This window comes from Cetorhinus maximus, chromosome 9 (assembly GCF_964194155.1).
Source record: "Cetorhinus maximus chromosome 9, sCetMax3.hap1.1, whole genome shotgun sequence".
Lineage (NCBI taxonomy): Eukaryota > Metazoa > Chordata > Chondrichthyes > Lamniformes > Cetorhinidae > Cetorhinus > Cetorhinus maximus.
Genome location: NC_135887.1, coordinates 100,584,863 through 100,606,669, shown reverse-complemented (window position 1 = coordinate 100,606,669; position 21,807 = coordinate 100,584,863). Strand labels below are relative to the sequence as shown.

General features: G+C 43.7%; 1 protein-coding gene across 1 annotated transcript in view; it reads right to left on the bottom strand.

Moving 5' to 3' along the window:
* The window catches only part of scube2 (signal peptide, CUB domain, EGF-like 2), a 236,471-nt gene that overhangs the window by 29,890 nt on the left and 184,774 nt on the right, over positions 1 to 21,807 (bottom strand). Inside the window, exon 19 of the mRNA XM_078547869.1 lies at positions 292 to 459. Within this exon, the coding sequence (XP_078403995.1) occupies positions 292 to 459 (168 nt within the window). The remainder of the gene's footprint in view (positions 1 to 291; positions 460 to 21,807) is intronic.

Here is a 21,807-nt window from a genome sequence, read left to right as displayed (position 1 = left end):
ATGATTGTCCAATGGCTCTTTGAACTATAATCCTAAAATGTGATTCAAAAATAACAACAAAAATATTAGTTGCAGGAAGCACAAAGATATTAATGCATCTGTAATTACATCATTGTGCTAAAAACCCTTGACAATGACACTGTTCTGATAACAATTATAAAAGTGCAGCATAGTCTTTATTTATAAAATTCTATTTCCCAAAAAGAAAAGCATGCCATCCTCAATCTTCTGACTGGAACATTCAGCAAGTCTCATCAGGATTAGAAGACATAGCGTACAATATGATCTTACCTTTAGTTTCACAGTCCTGAAACGATGCTGCTCCTTCACGCTTTGTCATTAAACCTCCACCACAGGAAAAGCATGAAGTCCGCCCAAACTCTGGCTGGTATGTTCCCAAAGGACATGGTTGGCACGGCCTGAATCCATCAGAAGAAAACTCTCCATCAATGCACTGCCCTGCAAAAAAAACAACAAACAAGAACGAACTATTTTACGCTAAAATATGCAAGAATCAAACTCCCATTTCATTTACGAAATTAATTTACACAATATTGTTTCACACAATTAAACTGTCTCAGAGGCTTGACTTCTAGGATACATTCTTGTTATTTGTTTTTTTTATGTGAAAAATATAGATCGCCTTCATGTAAAGAAATTAAACTCTGGTGAACCAATGTGAAATTGCCATACTTATGTAAATAAAGCCCAAGTTCTTTTTTATAAAAGAGAGGCAAAAATGTCACCGAATGAATGAGATTGTACACATCATGGATATTTTCCTTGAGTGATAACATGAAGATGGAGAATTCCTGCTGTATGTGATTTTTAAACAGTGTACCTGTCCAGAAAAAATGAGTGATGAAACGGAACTGTTTTATGATACCATGTGAATGAGTAATATAAAAAGGACATGAAAACATATTTACAACTTCTATAAAAGAATTAGGAAAAATAAAATATCTGGTGGGTATTATTTGTGATGATACACCAGAAGAAAAATAGCATGAAATTATTTCCCGAAGAAAAGTATGTCCAGATTTCACTAAATAATGTAAGCTTGAACACAGTCTACAGCATACAATAAATAAAAATGAGTTTATATGAGTGAGAAGGAACAGCAGCAGTTTATGCCATTTTAAAAGTAAACATTCCAAACCAAGTAACAATTTTGCTCTTCCTGACTGTAAATTAGTAAATGGAGGTATTTATTACAAGCTGTATTTACACAACTAATTGAGACAGTGTCATAAGCAATATTTTATATATGCTTTACACACAAAAATCAACCTTCACTGCTGTCATGTTTCCTTTTTCAAATTTCAAGCCTTTAGCTATTCTGAAGCCAAATTTAATCTTGGATAGGAAGGAAAATAGGGTCAATTTTAACTTGCCCAAATTGGCATTAAAGAAGCATTAATGGTCATGAAATTGTTGATTTACTGCTAATGCTCTGAACATTGCTATTTTAAAAGGCTTTACCACAAGGCAACCAAAGTGCATGCCTATTTCAAACAGTAACCCCTTACATAGGACTCCAATTGTCAATTTAGGGCAGAATCAGTTGAAATGTGCGCTGTGCACTCTCAGACCAATCATACTGAAGATTCTTCCAAAGACGTCCCAGAAAAGTAAAGTTTGAAATTATTTCTGTTGGGCCAGGAGGAGTTGTCTCTAGTTTAGTTCTTGCTTGAATGAAAATTAATAACTAATATCGGGTCCACGATATATTACCTTATTACCAATTTGACGGAAACATTTCATAGTGGTGTTAACAACTAATAACATTTTTTATCAAGTTGCAATTCCTCATTACTCTATGCCAATGAGCTTTGGCAGTGCTCATCCAGACTGCTAGGCAGAGCATTTCACTATGCAGGGAAACTGATGCATGCAGCCTGTCCTGTGGTCAACAAGCACCTTCCCAAGCAAGCTCACACAACACTCACAATCAGAGCATTAGAAACATTAGTGAAATCAAAGAACCCATTTCCAGCTGTCCAAGGTAGAGGTGGGTGAATGTGGAGGAAAGCACCAGTGATAGGAATAATATATAACTTAATGAAGAGAAATTCAAAATAAATCATTGCGCATATAAAAGAATTTGTACAAATGATCTTGTTTATATCAGAATTTATGTAACATGTAACACAAAAACAAATTCTCGAGTGCTGCCAAAATCAGTATCTCCAAGACAGGTTATGTATCAGCCAACGCCAGGCATGCGCTATGAAGCATCATACCCAACAGTTGGTGGCACCAGTCTCAAGGTTATGGAAAAATTCTCATACCTTGGAAGTGTGCTCTCTAGGGATGGCATTAATGATGAACATATCAGTGCACACAGCCAGAAAGCAAATTCTGTCTATGGCCGACTCTGTGGTCATGTCTGGAAGCAGCATGGCATTAAACTGAAGACCAAAATCAAACTCTATGAAACCATTGTCCTTACCACCCTGATGCCTGGTGCATAATCCTGGGTCTGCTATAGGTGCCACATCAAAGCTCTGGAATGCTTCTGCCAAAGCCAGTTTAGGTTCATAATGAGAATTAGAACGCAGGATTAAATCACAAACAACGAGGACATTCAACACAGAGATAAAAACAAAAAGCTACTGCGGATGCCGGAAATCCAAAACAAAAACAGAATTACCTGGAAAAACTCAGCAGGTCTGGCAGCATCGGTGGAGAAGAAAAGAGTTGACGTTTCGAGTCCACATGACCCTTCAACAGAACTGAAGTATAGTTAGGAGAAGGGTGAAATATATTTCACCCCTCTCCTAACTATACTTCAGTTCTGTTGAAGGGTCATGTGGACTCGAAACGTCAACTCTTTTCTTCTCCACCGATGCTGCCAGACCTGCTGAGTTTTTCCAGGTAATTCTGCAGGTCTGGCAACATCGGTGGAGAGGAAAAGAGTTGACGTTTCGAGTCCACATGACCCTTCAACAGAACTGAAGTATAGTTAGGAGAAGGGTGAAATATATTTCACCCCTCTCCTAACTATACTTCAGTTCTGTTGAAGGGTCATGTGGACTCAAAACGTCAACTCTTTTCTTCTCCACCGATGCTGCCAGACCTGCTGAGTTTTTCCAGGTAATTCTGTTTTTGTTGAGGACATTCAACAGGCTGGGTTCCACAGCATGAAGACCACCCTCCAGAAATTCCAATTTAGATGGGCAGGCCATCTCTCCTGCATGGATCATTACTGAATCCCCAACCCCAAGCAGATCTTCTATGGAGACTGTATCAGGGCAAACAACATTAAGGTGGTCAGTACAAACGATACAAGGGCAGCCTAAAATAGAGCCTTGCAAACCTCTGCCTTGCAGTCCACCTTTCTTGGGAAAACACTGGAGCTGACTGGCCCATGTGGAGGCAAGCACTGTAATTTGGTTCAGCATGCTTCAAGGACCATTTACATCAGACTTGCAACATCCAATGTACCCAGAGAAAGGCCAGAGGGGATGCAGTTGCAGAAGTTCATGCAAGCACCAACAACGCCTACATGAACTGGTAGTTCTGTGGACGTCCATGCTGATCTTGCATTGGACTCTTCAGTCATGAGAGGACACAGAAGATAAGGAAGTTACTCACAGCTTGGGCATACTCCGATAATAAGAAGTCTACCACCACTATGTGACATGAAGATGGATAACACAGAAATTGCCTACGCATTAATGAAAATTGAGTTTCCAGGGCCAGGGTTTTCTGGTCGGCTGGTCGGGGAGCGGAGGGCGGGGCCCGCTCGTCGATGCGTAAAATGATGCGGGATGGTGTCGGGCGGAACTCCTGACGTCACCCTGTGCCATTTCAATTTTCAGGTCGACGGGGGCTCAGCCAAATCAGCTGTGTGCCTGCCGACCTGTCAACGGCCTATTGAGGCCATTAATAAAACAATTTACATAATTGACAAGGCTGCCCGTCCAACCTTAAGGTTGGTGTGCAGGCCGGGAGCCCTAGTGGGCTTCAGAGAAAGCATGAAACCTCATCCACAGGCGGGATGAGGTTTCATGTAGTTTTTTTAAAATTTAATAAAAGTTAAACTAAAAGTGATGGACATATCCCAACTCATGTGGCAGTGTCACATGTCAGGGAAATTTTATTTTTCTGTTTTTAGCATTTTTAAATGTGGGGCTGATCTCCCTGAGGCAGCACTTAGCCTCAGGGAGATGAGTGCGCTTTTTCACGCACATGCGCGAAAGAACGCACTCTCGGCTCAGGGAATCCCCCCTGCCTGCACAGGGAGCGCATAGCACTTCCTGGCAAATATCACACTGGGCGGGCCTTAATTGGCCTGCCCAAGTAAAATGGCGGCGCGCCCCCAATTGGGGGTGCCAATCGGAAGTGTGCCTCCATGTGCCTGCTCTTGAACTTCACCCCCGACTGGGGGAAAATTCTGGCCCAGTTTCCTATATAGGGCATATTATTTACTGAATAGCTCAATACCACCTTTGAATAATTTCAGTTTCCAAGTAAATGGCTTCCTCTACTACTGGCAGATAGTTTTCATTTAAGTAGAAAGATGGCGACCGTCGTAACCTCTATCACTAAGAGGCAGCAATAACATGGGAACACCATCACCTCCAAGTTCTCTCCCAAATCATACATTCGTCCTGGTTTTATACTGCTGGTTTATCATTTCTGCAGGGGCAAAATCCTGGAATTTCTAACATAACACCATCATGGGAAGACTTCAGCTGTTCAAGACCTTGTCAGTGTCAAGCAAAGGGAGATTTTTTTTTTAAATCCCCAGTGGGTAAACTACAGGCCAAGTCCTTTTTACTGTGACTGTAGAAAGGGCCATTTAATTCAAAGAAGGAATGAACTTACACTTATTTTTTTTTTTGTTTTGAAACTCTTTCGAGTTATCAACAGTCACAGATTGCAACTCTTCCAAGTACAATCACAGTTCTTGGTTTCCGGGAGTGGGACATGAACCCACAACCCTCTGATTCAAAGGCGAGGGTGCTATGGACTTATATAGCACCTTTAATGACTTCAGGGTGCCCCAAAGCTCTTTACAATCAATGAGGTACTTTGGAGTTTAGTCAATGTTGGAATGCAGGGAAATTAGCCAGCCAATTTGCACACAGCAAGGTCCCACCATCAGCAAAGAGACAAGTGAGCAGATAATCTGGGAATTAAATTCATCACTGTTATCACACTTGGCACTGTGGCCTGTAATGTGGTTTCATAGCAGCTTCTTGTCAATATGTCATTGATATGGATGCTAACCATTGAGATCAATGGGGAAGGTGATTTACTATTTAGCACTGGCAAACAAGGCATTAATAACTATTATGTATTGCAGACTAGTATACACGAGATTTCCTGTTGTAGGGTGGCCGAGTTGCACTGTTACTAATAGAGTTGGCCTGCAGACAACTTTCTAAGTGGAAACATTAAGTTTATTTACAATATACTCAGCAGCAACTACGCATGTGCTTTCAACTCCAACTCTATCTCTACGCTGTCTGCTGAGGAAGCCCCACTGCTCTCCTATTGGTTACTACAGATCATGTGATCTTTCCAAACACGTATTATTCTTAAAGGTACATTACACACCAAACAAAACAATAATTACTACATTCCTCCCCCTGTAACTCGGCTATACATATTATATTTACAAGTACATATTTTTCAAGACAACATAATAGTTACACTGGGTAAGGAATTTACAAGTTCAGTCTTTCAGGTGGTTTCCTGGTATGTGTGGAATGCCGCAGCTCCACAACTTCAGATTCTTTATCAGGTACTTCCTTCTCTGGAGTTACCTGAACATCAGGTGCTTCGGTGGGCACTTGCAGTTCTGTATCCTCAACTCTTACAGAAAGATCAGACATGTCAGTCCTGGGTTGAGTATCCTCAACAGGAAATGCAGACCCAGTCATGGACACTGGAGGAACCAAATCTTGGTGATTTGTCTTGCTCTTCCTTAAATGGTCCACATGCTTATGGATGATCTGGCCTTCCACCTTCATGTGGTAAGATAGAGGTCCAGTCACCGCACTTATTTTGCCCAGTAACCACTTTGGTCCTTCCCCGAAGTTTTTCAATTCCACAGTAAATTTCCTCTCACGACTATGACTAGTTTTCTAGCTTCCCTGACTCCTCTCCACCTTCCCCTCTAAATTTGGCATTATTAAGCTCAATCTCGTCCCGAGACGGTGTGTCAACAAAAGGTCCGCAGATGTGACACCTGTTGTGTGAGGGGTAGTCTTGTAATGAGAAAGAAGGTACACTAGTTTGGTTGCCAAGGAACGACTGGCTCTTTCGGCCAGTTGATTTGAGGAAGGGTGGTACAGTGCAGTTTTTGCATGAGTGATACCGTCGAGGCTAATAAACCGTTGAAACTCAGCACTCATAAATGCCGTACTGTTATCGGAAATGACTACTTCTGGTAGTCCATGAATGGCAAAACTCAGGCGTAGTTTCTCAATTGTAGCGCCTGGCGTTTGTGACTTCACCTCATATACGTCCAACCATTTTGAATGGGCATTGACAATGAGCAGAAATATTGTTCCCAGGAAAGGTCCAACGTAGTCAATGTGTAACCGCACCCAGGGTCTAGCTGGCCACTCCCATGGGTGTAATGGAGCTGACACTGGCAACTTTTTCAGTTGCTGACATTGCACACAATGCTTTACCATATGATCTATTTCGCCATCCATCCCTGGCCACCATAAATAGCTGCATGCTATGATCTTCATTCGGAAAATTCCTGGATGGGAACTGTGCAGTTCAACTAAAAGTGGCTTCCTTCCCTTTGGAGGAGCTATCACTTGTGGACCCCACAATAAGAAGCCATTCAGACTGGTTATTTCATGTCTTCTGTTGAAGTACAGTTTCATTTAATCAGATACGGGCTCCTGTGACCAACCATGTAGCACTTGTTCTCGTACTTGGGATAGGACTGGGTCCTGACTTGTCCAGTCTCCGATCTATTGAGTGCACACCGGCGAGGAATCTAAGAAATTTAACAGTAAAACAAGTTCCTGTGGAACTGGGACATGCACATCACCTTCTTGTAAAGGCAAATGACTGAGGGCATCAGCGTTTGCGATTTGATTGTCAGGCCTATGTACGAAAATGTTTTCGTATGCTGCCAGAATTACGGCCCATCATTATATTCTTGCTGAGGCAATGGGTGGTATAGCCTTTTCCCCACTAAACAAACCTAGCAGTGGTTTGTGGTCTGAAACAATTGTAAAATGATGGCCATGTACGTACTGGCGAAATTTCTTGACACCAAAAATGATGGGCAGGCCTTTTTCTATCTATGAATATCCCTTTTCCGCTGTGGTGAGCGTCCTTGATACATAACCTATTGGCCATTCTGTGCCATTATCCATCTGATGAAATAGCACTGCTCCCACTCCATAGGGAGATGCGTCTCATGTCAGCACCAATTCTTTTGTCTGGTTATAATGCCCTAATAGATTGGACAAGTGCAACAGCTGTTTCACCTTTATGAAAGCTTCTTTCTGGGGCTTCTCCCAAGACCAACTTTGGTTCTTTTTGAGTAGAGAATGCAGGGAGGCCAGCACTGTAGACAAATTGGGTAAGAACCGCCCATAATAGTTGATTATTCCTAGGAATGATTTGAGTTCTGAGGTGTTCTTTGGTGCGGGTGCCTCTCTTATGGCTCTCACTTTCTCCTCAACAGGGTGGGGGCCCTGTGAATCAACCCGGTGACCTAGATAAGTTATCTCCCTTGCTTGGAATGTGCACTTTTATTTTTTTAGACACACTCCAGCTCTCAAGAAATGTTTTAAGACGTCTTCTAAATTTGCCAAATGCTCTTTTTCAGTGAATCCTAACCAGCTTGGCTACTTTATTAATTGTCAGTTGGTAGTCCCTGCAAATCTGGATGCTTTGGTCCGTGTTTAAAGACAGGGACTATGGGTTCTGCCCATTCTGAGAACTGAACAGGTTGTGTAGTGTTTAGCTCAGTGTCAACTTTCTCCTGCAGTGCGTAAGGCACCGGCCTTGCCTTCATGAAGTGAGGGTTTGCTCCGGATGCACATAAATCTTGGCCCGCAAGCCCTGGATTTTCCCCAGTTCATCCTTGAAGACAGTGGTGTACTTTCTAAGTAGCTCTGGTAGCCCACTTGCTCTCAACTGGAAAATTTCAGACCATTCTAACTTAATCTCCTTTAACCAATTTCACCCCAGGAGGCTTGGCCCTTCATCTGCTACCACCATCACAGGTAGCTGTGCCGACTGGCTTCCATAATGGACAGTTACTCTGCTTATGCCTTTTACCTGAATGTCTTCACCCATATATGTTTTTAGCTTGGCAGCTGTTTGTTCTAAACTTAATTGATGTTCACCATTATTCAAATATCTGAAGGTATGTTCCTCAATTACTGTAGTGGAAGCTCCTGTGTCCACTTCCGTTTTAACAGGTTTGCCATTTACTTTCACTGTGACAAATATTGGTTCTGTCTTTCCAATTTTTTGATTAAACAACAAGTAAATGTCAGAATTTGTTGTTTCAGGCTCTTCTACATTGTAGATTTCTTTGGATTTCTTCTTTTGTTTACAAGCCTGCTTGAATCTTTCCTCATTATATGTCCATTTCTGTGACAATAGTAACATTCGATTTTTTTAAACTGCCAATTGCTAAAAGACTGATTGTTTCCACCTCTGTTAAAATTATTCTTCAATTTTGCTGCTAAGTTATTTTGCTTTATTCTTCAGCTAGCTGGGGCTGTTTCCTGCTTGCTTTTTCGCGCCACTTTCACTTGAGGTTTTCTGCCCAATATGGAGGACGATGCCGTTTTGCACACCCTGTATTGCTTGTGAATCTCTTACAGCACTTTCCATGGCCAGCGCTATCTCTAGTGCCTTCTTGAAATTACTTTGGACAATAATCTTTTCTGAATAGCGCTCTTTCACACCACACACTAAACGATCTCTGAGCATGTAGTTCAAAGTCATACCAAACTCACAATGTTCTGTTAGCTGCTTCAAATTCACCACATAGCATGCAGTTGTCTCACCCGGGGCTCTATTTCGCGAATTAAACCTGAACATCTTCATCGTGACCGAGGGCTTGGGTTGAAAGTGACCCTTCACAAGGTCCACCAATTTATTGAAATTCTTCGATCTGGGGCACTGGGTGCCATCAAACTTCAAATCAAACTGTAGGTTTTGCTCCCACAAGTATTCAAGAGGATCGCTCGCCTCTTCTCTTCCCCTGTAATCGCATTCGATTGAAAAAGAGAATGTGAGGCGTTCTATGTATTGAGACCAATCATCTGTGGCTGGTTCAAAAGGATCAATTCTCCAAAGTGTGACATTTTAAGAGGGGATAACTTCTTCAATTCTAATGGAGCTTGCTACTTACAATCACTGGCTGAGGTACAGTGCTGATTTCTTTTTAACTTGATTTCTTCTATTCAATCCTATTTTATCCTCATTGCCAATTTGTTTTAGGGTGGCCGTGTTGTACTGTTAGTAATAGAGTTGATCTGCAGACAACTTTCTAAGTGGAAACATTAAGTTTATTTACAATATACTCAGCAGCAACTACACGTGTGCTTTCAACTCCAACTCTATCCCTACACTGTCTGCAGAGGAAGCCCTGCTACTTTCCTAATGGTTACTACAGATCATGTGATCTTTCCTAACAAGTATTATTCTTAAAGGTACATTACATACTAAATAAAACCATAATTACTTCATTTACCCTTTCATATACTAAAAAAGCCACTGGAAAAGCATGAATCCCTGGTCCAGCAAATGGCAAGTCCATTTGCAGGGGACTGCAGAGGTCTGTAACAGCCTGCTTGGAGAAGGGCAGCCTCCTGATGCACTGCTTTTCAGATCATTCCAAGAAAGCTTGCACTCCCTGGTTCTGGGTGCAGCCTCCTTCCAGCAGCCTTACCTGCTGTCTCTTAACAGATCTAAGCACCGCTACTGCTCCTTTTGCTCCACTTGTTACTCCACATAAGTTGAACTGTCAATATTAACACCAATGATCAGTAGGCAGAGCTTACTAAAGCAATAAAGTGTGAGAAAGAAGTAATCAGGAAGCTGGAAATCCAAATAGCACAATGACACACAGATTCTATTACCAACAGCTTTCTAAAAGTAAATGAATAAACACACTCCCTTCTGGATGATTTTGCTGTTTCATTGCTGCAAAGTGGATTTTGGTCAGGAATGGAGCACAGGCAAGCCCCCAGATTTTTTGAGGAAATTGTAGAGGAGGCAAGGATGCTTTTTTAATTCATTCATGGGATGTGGGTGTCACTGGCTAGGCCAACATTTATTGCCCATCCCTAATTGCCCTTGTTCAGAGGGCATTTAAGAGTCAACCACATTGCTGTGGGTCTGGAGTCTGCAGTGCCACAAGGGTTGTCAAACACTCTGTCCACCAGATGTGGAGAGATTGCAGAGGTCGTTAACTCCAGGACCTGGATACAGCACAAGAACCCTTTCAATGACCTCACAAGAGGAACAATGCTGAGTACTGAATCCCCCTCTCTCTCTACAATACATGGCTGCAGTCATTCACTCCCCTCTTCCATCATTCTCAACAATTCCTTATTGTGTTCACCGCCCAGCACAAGGCCACCTTACACCATCTCTTATTCCCATTGCCAACAAACATGCAACTCCTTTTCGACCTTTACAGCAACCATGAGCATCATTCTCCTCTCATTTGGCAGGCTTTGCACAATCATCAACTACTCTCAGGAATCCTTCTTCACTTCACACTCAGGCACTTGATTCCCATTCGGCATATATTTATCCTGCTTGCAAATTAATTCTTCTCCCTCAGGTGTTTTAACACAACTACTCTGCTTAACTTTCATATTTGGAAACTTTAAGTGATTAAATAGGACCAAACCTTAGATGAGCCATTGACCAGAAAACCAAAATAAGATAACCAAAGAATGAAACAAAACTTTGGGAGAAGCCAAAACACTCTCTTTTATTACAGCAGATGGCATATTCAATAAAATAATTAATTGAATCTCAAAATGTAATTAACAGGAAACCACTTTTTCAGCCCAAGGGATGTATTCAAAAACACGAAGGAAACAAATGAGGGGTATGAGTTAGGACAGAAGGCAAACATTGGGAAGCATTCTACAGAGAATAACAACCTGTAGCTGTAATATACAGTATCTAAATATGGCAAATGAGCAGAGTGCAAGGGTGCAAAGGATAGGCCAGAAAATTATAGACCAGTCAGTCTGGCTTCAGTGGTGGGCAAATTATTGAAATCAATTCTGAGAGACAGGATAAACTGTCACTTAGAAAGGCACGGGTTGATCAGGGACAGTCAGCATGCTTTTGTTAGAGGAAGATCGTGTCTTACTAACTTAATAGAATCTTTTGAGGAAGTAACAAGGAGGATTGATGAGGGTAGTACAGTGGATGTTGTCTACATGGATTTAGAAAAGCATTTGACAAGGTCACACATGGCAGACTAGTCAGAAAAGTGAGATCTCATGGGATACAGGGGAAGGTGGCAAGTTGGATCCAAAATTGGATCAGTGACAGGAAACAAAGGGTAATGGTTAATGGATGTTTTTGCGAATGAAAAACACTTTCCAGTGGTGTTCTATAGGGCTCAGCATTGGGGCCCTTGCTGTTTGTTGTATATATTAATGATTTGGACATAAATGTGAGAAATGATTGGGAAATTTGCAAATGACACAAAAATTGGCTGTGTAGTTGATAGAAAAGAGGATAGCTAGTGTCTCCAGAATTATATCAATGGTTTGGTTGAATGGGCAGAAAAGTGGCAAGTGGAATTCAATCCAGAAAAGTGTGAGGTAATGCATTTGGGGAGGGCAAACAAAGCAAGGGAATATTCAATAAATGGGAGGATATTGAGAGGGGTTGAGGAAGTGAGAGACCTCGGAGTGCATGTCCACAGGTCCCTGAAGGTGGCAGGACAGGTGGCTAAGGTGGTAAAGAAAGCATTTGGAATGCTTTCCTTTATTGAACGAGGTATTGAATACAAAGGCAGGGATGTAAAGGTGGGACTGTATAAAATGCTGGTTAGGCCACAGCTGGAATTTTGTGTACAGTTCTGGTCACCACATTATATGAAGGACATAATTGCTCTGGAGAGAGTACAGAGAAGATTTACAAGGATGCTGCCAGGGCTTGAAAATTGCAGCTATGAGGAAAGATTGGATGGGCTAGTGTTGTTTTCTTTAGAACAGAGGAGGCTGTGGGGTGGACTAATTGAGGCAAAATTATGAGGGACCTAGATAGGGTAGTCAGTAAAGACCTGTTTCCCCTAGCTGAGGGGTCAATTACCAGGGGGCATAGATTTAAGGTGATTGGTAGAAGGATTAGAGGGGTCATGAGGAAAAACTTTTTCACCTGGAGAGTGGTGGGTGTCTGGAATTCACTGTCTAAATCGGCAGTTGAGGCTGAAACGCTCAACTCATTTAAAAGGTACTTGGATCTGCATCTGAAGCGCTGTAACCTGCAAGGCTATGGAAAAGATGCTGGAAAATGGGATTAAAATGAGCGGCTGGTTTCTTTTTCATCTTTTCTGGCTGGTACAGACATGATAATCTGAATGGCCTCTTTCTGTGCTGTAACTTTCCTATGGTTCTTTGGAGTGGCTGTGTAATGTGTAAAGCCACCGTTCACTGGTTATGGGAAGCAATAGAAAAAAGAAAAGCACAGAAAGGAAAAACAACCGTTAGAGGAAGCAATATTTCTTAAAGTGACCCTTGAAAGAAAAACTAACTCAATTATTAACACCATCTGCTTTAAACATTTATTTACTCCTCATAAAAATTCCTTGGCAGCATTCGCTCCCCATATAAAAAAAACCCCCAAATTAGAACTGGACAATACCGACTTCCCATGAGCAGCAGAGGGAGAAACTTAGGCCAGCATTTTCCGGCCCCGTTGGCATCAGACTTCAAGGCTGGCATGGGGGATAATATGGCAAGAAGGCCAAAAATCGACCGGAATCGTCCCCCCATGTCAGATTTACCATTACGCTGGTGGAATGACATGCCAGCCCAGAACATGTCTAGACAAGTGTGACGTGCAGAAGTCAGGCCATACCACCAGGGCCTTGCTCAGATCACGGACGTCTGAGGAGCAAAATATGCCGTAATCCTACAGCTCCTGGACCCTGGAGGAACACGTGTCTTGCATGCTGGGTGGATTGTCATGGACATGGCTCTGCCACGAAACAGCTCATGAAAGGTGGGAAGTCTCTTTGATGTCTCCGGTCTGCTTTGGAACATAATGGTCTTGGCTGTGGGCTGCTATGGATGATCGGTGAGGCGGGTAGAGGAAGGTCCAGGTTTGACTGGGAGAGGAAGGTGTACCGGGGGTGGTCAGGTTCGGGGCAGGGGGGAATGAAGGTGTCGGGGGGATGAGGCTGTGTGGGGGGGAAATGAAGGTGTCAGGGGGTGTGAGTTTGGGACTGGGGACAAAGGTATCGGTGGGTGAGGTTTGAAGGGGGACAAGGGAGTATGGGGGAGGAGGGTGTAACAGGGGAGAATGTGGCAAGTGGGGAGATAGGTGTAATGGGAGAAGAAGGTGTAAGGGAAGGAGTTCGGGGGGAAGGAGTTTGGAGGAGGGGGGAAGATGTTCAGAAGAGGGAAGGAGTGTGTGGGGGAGAAGGAGTCCTGAGGGGGGTAGCAGCCCAGGGGGAGGAAGGTATCCAGGGGGAGAAAGGTGACCCGGGGGAGGAAGGTGTTTGGAGGGGGGGAAGGAGTTTGGAGGGGATGAAGGAGTTTGGAAGGGGGAGGAGTTCAGAGGTGAGGAAGGAGTTTGAAAGGGGGGGAGGAATCCGGGGTAGGAAGGTGTCTGGGAGGAGAAAGGAGTTCGGAGAGGGGAAGGAGTACAGGGGAGGAATGTGTCCAGGGGTAGGAAGGAGTAAGGGTGAAGGAGGAAGTAAAGGTGGAGGAGGGAGTAAGGAGAGGAGGGGGTGCGGATGTCCAGGTGAACATGCAAGGGTCTGTGGAGTCAATGACTGCCTCCTGGGGAGTGAACTGAGGGTGGGAGTGGTAGGAGGGAATGGTGAGTATGAGGGGACAGAGTGAGGTGGAAGGGTGAGAGGGTGAGGGAGCAATGGTAGCCGTAGAAGGGACGGCAAGGGTGGTTTCTGGGGACACCGACCCTGGGGGTGGGAAGGAGGAAGTCAGTGTGGATGGGGATGGGATTCTCAGGAGGGTAGGGGACATGCATGTTCACCTGGACATCCTGGAAATAAAAGGGTTTGGATTGGTAGGTGATGGTGGGGATGTGGAAGGTGATGCCAGGGAGCATAAACAGTCATGGGGGAAAGAACATGGGTGACTGGGGAGGGGGAAAGCACGGGGGAGCTGATCAGAAACTTAATGAATACCATGGCTGTCAAAATCGAAAGTGAGTGGAGTCTCGTGTTGGACGGGCACAGGTGCTGCATGGGAGTACAATCAGTGGGTGGGCGGAGATGCAGGTCAGCTCAGATGGAGAACTGAAAGAGAATCCCAGCAGGCAGCATTGAAAACGCTCAGGACGGTGACATGAGTGTGATGCGTGAAGACCCCGCATACGTGAGAGAGTGCTTGCATGAGGCTCCGAAAGGCTCTGCCACATACACACTTCTCCCTCCAGAATCACTCATGGTCCAGCTGTGCACAGCTGAACAGCTAATGGGGGTTGGGGGTGGGGGAGGAAGGGAATGTAGTGGGAGCACTCGCAAAGCCTGTCAATAAAGCTAAAAGGCAATATTACACATTACTCAGTGAAAGTGAATATATTTTCAGATTATAAAGTGACAAAATGTGATCATCCATGCAGCTGTTTGTGATCAGAATTTCTTAACTTTTCTAGGCCTACCACTTCTTTTAGGTGCTGCCCTGACATCCACAGCAGGGGTGGAGACAACCTATGCAATGGTTGGCCCGGTTGCCTCTGATGACTTCAGCGGCATCCTCTGGAGATCCAAAGCCTTGCTTTGGCTCTCCTCCTGTGGGCCAGCTGCTCCCTCTGTGGTGACAGAGGATGAGGTTGAGGGGCCCACAGGCAAAGGGGACTCAGAGGGAGCAGACTGCCTCTGAGATTCCTGAGTGGATGACACAGGGGTGTCCAGCTGCTGCTCCTTCTCCCTTCAGGTGCCCAAGGGCCCTGGCCTGACTCCTTGAGGGGAAGGAGCACCGAGAGGGGCGTCAAGGTGCCCTTGTTCCCTCTCATGATGCCACTGCAGGAACTCACCCATGGCTACTGCGATGGAGTGCAGGTCTGCGCGCATCTCCGCATTCTGCTGAAATAGGGTCTCCATGGCATCCGCCGTCCTTCCCATGGACCTCCATACATGCACATGTGGGCACCACTTCATCAGAGAGCAGGCAGACGCACTCCTCCGGCTCGCATGCCACTCGGTTGAGGGCTTCTAACATCTCTGCGTGATGTTCCCCCGCCTTCTGTTGACACTGCAGGATCCAGGCTTGTCATCTGACTCAGACCCCACAGCTGCCTCTTCCCCAGCAGTCCACCGAGTGCTGGAGAGCTCGGCCGAACTTGCCTCCTCCTGCTGCGGACACAAGTCCATGCGGTGACCACCAGATTGTGAACCCGAGCCTGCTGTACATCTAAATCCCACCGAGGAGTGTGTCTCTGCACTGGTGGAGGATGTGGGTAAGCACTGTGATGGTCTTCCAGGCTGCTTATTTCCAGCTCTTCAATGGAGGAGGTGTCTTGACAGGAGGTGAGGATGCAGATGGAGCTCAGAGGCTGGCTGGCTGAGGGCGTTGGTTGCTTGACAGAGCTCCCTGTGAACCAAAGTAGAGTTAATTAGTGCATGAAAGCAGAGTCAAAAGCAGGACAATTAGCACTCAGTTATGTTGAGAGAGGGATGATGTGGTGCAGGGTCCTCACGTGGATGTTCGCTGCCGACTTCACTGTCGCCAGAGGCACGGTTCACATCCTCACCAGTCAGTGCGATGGCACGCTCCTCAAAGTGAGTGAAGGGCCTAATGTGGGCCACTCCACCCTGGGTCTGGGACCTCTCCCTGCTGTTATGGGCCAGCTTCTCCTGCATGAAAACAGATGGGGAGAGTGTGAGCAGGACGCATGGCACTGCATGGAATGTTTGTGTGGTGAGCGGAGACATGGACAGGATGAGGACACAAACTCCAGAGGATGACAGTCTGATGGAGATGTGAGGGTGTGTGCGAAAGTTAGTGTTGTCCCTTGAGGTGTGAGATCCCTGTGGATGTGTGATGGGTTTGTGAGTGTGAGAGTTGAGGGTGATGAGGTGGTTGACTTACCCCGATGGAACGGATGAGATCATTCATCCTCTTCCTGCACTGGATGGCTGACCTTCTCTGACTTCTGGTGGCGCTGACCTCTGCTGCCACCACCTCCCAGGCAGGGCTGGTGACTCTGGTGGATCTCCTGTGACCAGAATGGCGGTAGAGGGCATCACGCTATCCTTGCACTGTGTCCAGCAGGTGCCCCAGAGAGACATCACTAACTTTGTTGTCTTCTTTGTTTTCGGGGACATCAGTTGCCTGGAGCAATCCTGGTCCAAAGACGAAGTAGGTTGCGCTCTGGTATGCTTAAAATATGGCGCCCGGAGCAAGGAGCGCTGAGGTCACGAAGTGGCGGGCAATTCCGAGCCTGCCCGCCAGCAATCCGGTGTGTTTCCCGTGAATGTATTATTAATGAAGTGGGACATGCCGGGAATGGGACAATGCAACACAAAAACGTGCCATTTCGGCCGGCAGGTAAAATGTCCTTTTTCCTGCCCGCTACTGCACTTTGTGCAAATCTGGGATGATTCTGCTCTTAGCAATTCAACCATCAATAATGTTCTTTCCTCATTTGAACAGATAAAAGGAAAATTTGGAATTCCTAAATCACAATTTTTCCAGTACTTGCAAATAGGACAGCATTTAAGAGTGTTTGAGCCCTAAACAGATTAAATCTAATGGATCAGATTTCAAGGAGTGGGTTCAAACCACAAAAGACAGGAAGAAGCAGGTGTTCAGAACTTTTGCATTCTTCAATATCAAAAAGCATCAGGAACAAAATGTTTTTTAGAAGTAACTTTGGAAAAGGAATCGAATTATCAACACAGCAGATGTCCAATAGAAAGCAGGATAAGAACAGCCATATATATAAGCTCTGATAAGAGTTTAAAGCTCTGACCCAATCTAAAATAGTCCAAGTAGCTTCCTTCATAAAACAATACTAATGAGCCCTGATAAATCTGGTGATGAACAACTTTAATATGCATGTTGAGGTATGGTTCCAGTGAAGGGTACACTGGATAAATACTTCAGTACATGGAATATAGTGTAAAAGACATTGAAGCAGAATCTTGGGATTTGAAGTGAACTAGTTAGACTTCTGAATCGGTTTCACAATCTGAATGGGAATACATAAAACAGAAATAATAACAGCAGAATGTCAGAGTTTTAAAAGGGGTTACACCACAATTCAATATGAAATGTCACAGTAAAGATATAAAGGGCAGAATTTTATCAGAAGCTCCGAGTCTTGACAGCAGCCAGGGATGCGTTTCCACAGCATGCACAGTCGACTGGCAGGACGTCCTCCTTGATCTTACAGTGACTTGCCATCCAGTGCAAGATTCACCCACCAGAGCTGCCAGCCCAATCAGAGGACCAGCAGCTCATACGGACATACCAATTTGGAGGAGGAGTTGGCCATTCGACCCCTCGAGCCTGCTTCGCCATTCAGTAAGATCATAGCTGATCTGATTTTAACCTCACATTCCTTCCTACCCCCGATAACCTTTCATCCCCTTGCTTATCAAGAATCTATCTACCTCTGCGGTCAAGATATTGAAGGACTTTGCCTCAACCACTTTTTGAGGAAGAGAATACCAAAGTTTTACAACCCTCAGAGAAAAATGTTTTCCTCATCTCTGTCCTTAATGGGTGACCCCTTATTTTGAAACAGTAACCTTGAGTTCTAGATTCTCCCAAGAGGAAGCATCCTTTCCACATTCACCCTGTCAAGTCTCCTCAGGATCTTACATATTTCAATCAAGTCGCCTCTTACCCTCCTAAGCTCCAATGCATACAAGCCTAGCTTGTCCAGCCTTTCCTCATAAGACAACCTGCCCATTTCAGGCATTAAACTAGTAAATCTTCTCTGAACTGCTTCTAATACCTTTACATCTTTCCTTAAATTAGGAGACCAGTACTCCAGATGTGGTCTCACCAATGCCCTATATACAACTGAAACATAACCTCCCCACTCTTGTATTCAATTCCCCTTGCAATAAACGATAACACTCTATTAGCTTTGCTAATTTTTTGCTGTACCTGCTTACTAACCTTTTGCGATTCATGCACTAGAACACCCAAATCCCTCTGCATCTCAGAACTCTGCAAATAAATAAATAAATTTATTTATATATATAAATCTATACCATTTATAGATTAAACGGTAATCTATACCGTTTAGATAATATACCTCTTTTTTATTCGTCCTGTCAAAATGGACAACCTCACATTTTCTTACATTATATTCCATTTGCCAGGCCTTTGCCCGCTCACCTAATCTATCTATAATCCTTTTGTAGCCTCCTTATGTCCTCTTTACAACTTACTTTCCTACCTATCTTTGTGTCATCAGCAAATTTAGCAACATACCATCAGTTCCTTCATTCAAATCATTTATATAAATTGTAAATAATTGGGGCCTCAGCATTGATCCATGGCACACCACTCGTCACATCCTGCCAGCCATAAAATGAGCCATTTATGCCTAATTTTTGTTTCCTGTTCGCTAACCAATCTTCTATCCCTGCCAATATGTTACCCCCTACACCATGAGCTTTAATTTTCCGCAATAACATTTGATGAAGCACCTTATCCAATGCCTTCTGAAAATCTAAGTACAGTACATCCCCTTTATCCACACCTGTTACTTCTTCAAAGAACTCCAATAAATTGGTTAAACATGACTTCCCTTTCAAAAGCCAAGTTGACTCCGCCTGATTACCTTGAATTTATTTAAGTGCCTGTTATAATAGCTTCTAATTTTTTCCCTATGACACATGTTAAGCTAACTGGCCTATGGTTTCCTGCTTTCTGTCTCCCTCCCTTTTTGAATAAAATAGTTACATTAACTATTTTTTAATCTAATGGAACCTTCCCCAAATCTAGTGAATTTTGGAAAATTAAAACCAACGTATCAACTATCTCTCAATAGCCACTTCTTTTAAGACCCTAGGATGAAATCCATCAGGACCTGAGTACTAGTCAACCCGCCGTTCCAACAATTTGCTGAGTACCACTTTCCTGGTGATTGCAATTTTCTTGAGTTCCTCCCTCCCTTCAAATTCCTGATTTACAGTTAAATCTGGGATGTTACTTGTACTCTCTATAGTGAAGACCAATGCAAAATACCTATTTAATTAATCTGCCATCTCCTTATTTTCCATTATTAATTCCCCAGACTTAATTTCTATAGGTCTGATGCTCACTTTGTTAACTTTTTTCTTTTTAAAATATCTATAGAAACTCTTACTATGTCTTTATATCTTTAGCCAGCTTTCTCTCATACTCTAATTTTCCCCCCATTAATAGTTTAGTCATTCTTTGGTTTTTTTTAATATACTGCCCAATCTTCTGACTGCCACCCATCTTTTCACAATTAAATGCTTTTTCTTTAAGTTTGATAGTATCTTTAAAACTCTTTTAGTTAACCACGGAAATTGGATCCTTCCCTTGAAATTTTTCTTTCTTGTTGGAATGTATCTATTCTGAGATATCCTCTTAAATGTCTGTCACTGCATTTCTATTGACCTATCCTTTAACCTATATTGCCAATTCACTTTGCTAGCTCTGCTTTCATGCCCTCATAACTGCTCTTACTTAAGTTTAAAATACTAGTCTTAGACCCAGTGTTCTCTCCCTCAAACTGAATGTAAAATTCAATCATATTCACTATGAGGTCATCAACTAATCCTATCTTGTTGTACAATACCAGGTCTAGTATAGCCTGCTCCCTGGTTGGCTACATAAGGTGTGTATCTAAAAAATTATCCCAAAAGCATGCCATGAATTTGTCATCTATGCTACCTTTGCCCATCTGGTTGTTCCAGTCTATATGTAGATTAAAATCCCCCATGATAATCGCGGTACCTTTCCGATAAGCTCCCACTATTTCTTTTTTGATACCCCGTCCTACCTTGTGATTATTGTTAGGGGGCCTGTACACCACTCCCACAAGTGACATCTTGCCTTTATCATTCCTCATCTCAACCCAAACCGCTTCTATGGCTTCCTGATCTTAGGCTATCCCTCTCTACTGTGTTAATGTCATCTTTAATTAACCTCCACCTTTTCTTAATTTCCTATCTTTCCTAAAAGTCACATAGCCTTCAATGTTCAGGTCCCAATGTATCTCATTCTGTAGCCATGTCTCTGGAATGGTTATTAGATTGTATTTATTTATCTCTATTTGCACTATCAGTTCATCCATTTTCTTTCGAATGCTACGTGCATTCAGATACAAAGCCTTAAGTTTTGTCCCTTTATTATATTTGTAACCTCTAGCCTTATCTATTGATTTACTCTTAGACTTGTACTCTATCTCTTCCTGTCATGGTCTGTTTACCATTTCCCATATTGATACCTTCCTCTCTTACCTTGTCGCTACTCTTTGATATACCACATCTTCCCACATTTGATCCCTTGCCCCCCCAGGAATGGTGGCCACTGCTGAGGAAAGCAGTGGGCCTCCAGCAATATCAGTAGGCTGAAGAACCATTTAAAAAAAATTTAAAAATTATTTGAATGGATATGAAACCCCTCTGACCTAATCTCTGGGGCTGCGGGGACTGCCTTTTCTGCCCACAGCTCCCTCTGTGAATGAAAAAATACCTCCCCTTGGGCTGCTGCTGGGAAACTACCTGCATTCAGCTGGCAGCCTCCCACCTGGCAGCAGTAGATCTGCCATCTGCAAAATGCTGACAGCCTGTAAGAATGACCATTAATAATCTATTTGAATATTTAAATTTGTTTCCTATCTCCTTGTGGTAGGAAGCCCGTCCAAAGCCAGACCTGCTGTTGGTAAAGTTCCCCGCTGCCAGGATATTGTCGGGGAGCTGATCCACCTCTCAATTTTACCACCCCACTCTCCGCTGTGACCGTGCCTCTTGAGGGCTGGCAAAATTCTGCATGAAGAATTTCCAAAGCAAAACAGGGGTCAAATGATACGATTATTGTATGTGGAAAACGTAAAATAAAAAGAAGTCAACTGCAATTATTTTTCTCCATATTTTACTACTTTTATTCCTCCACTGAAGGTGAAGACCTTGTGTTGGGAGTTATGGTTTCATGAATATTGAGCAGTTTCCAGTGCCTCATACAAATAGATGGCCTTTGACGTGAGGCTATATAGTAACTCCCTCTATGAATCGTCACCTTGATGAGGAAAGGCTTGTGTGCTCCGATGATTCTTTGAGTGATGCCATTGGGACTTCCTTGCTCCTGGCTGGGCTACCCATGCTGTCAAGGTCAGAGAGAGGTTCCAGACAAAGTGAGGTCCGGAAATTCCTCAACAGCAGAACAGGTGAAGTTTCACTGGCAGCTTCAGCAGCAAGATGGTCCCTGTTATCGTGGTTTGACAGTCACCGAAATCTGACCACCAAGATTGTGTGGACAGTGATGACATCCCAAGGTCCCCATGTTAAACAAAGTCACATGCAAGTTTTTACCAGGGTCCATTTGCCATGCCCTTTGGCAGTTGTTACAGACAGCAGAGGGATTAGTTTAAACAGCCCTGATTTCTCCACTCACTACCCGGTCCATAAACAGTAAGGTGTTTTTGATT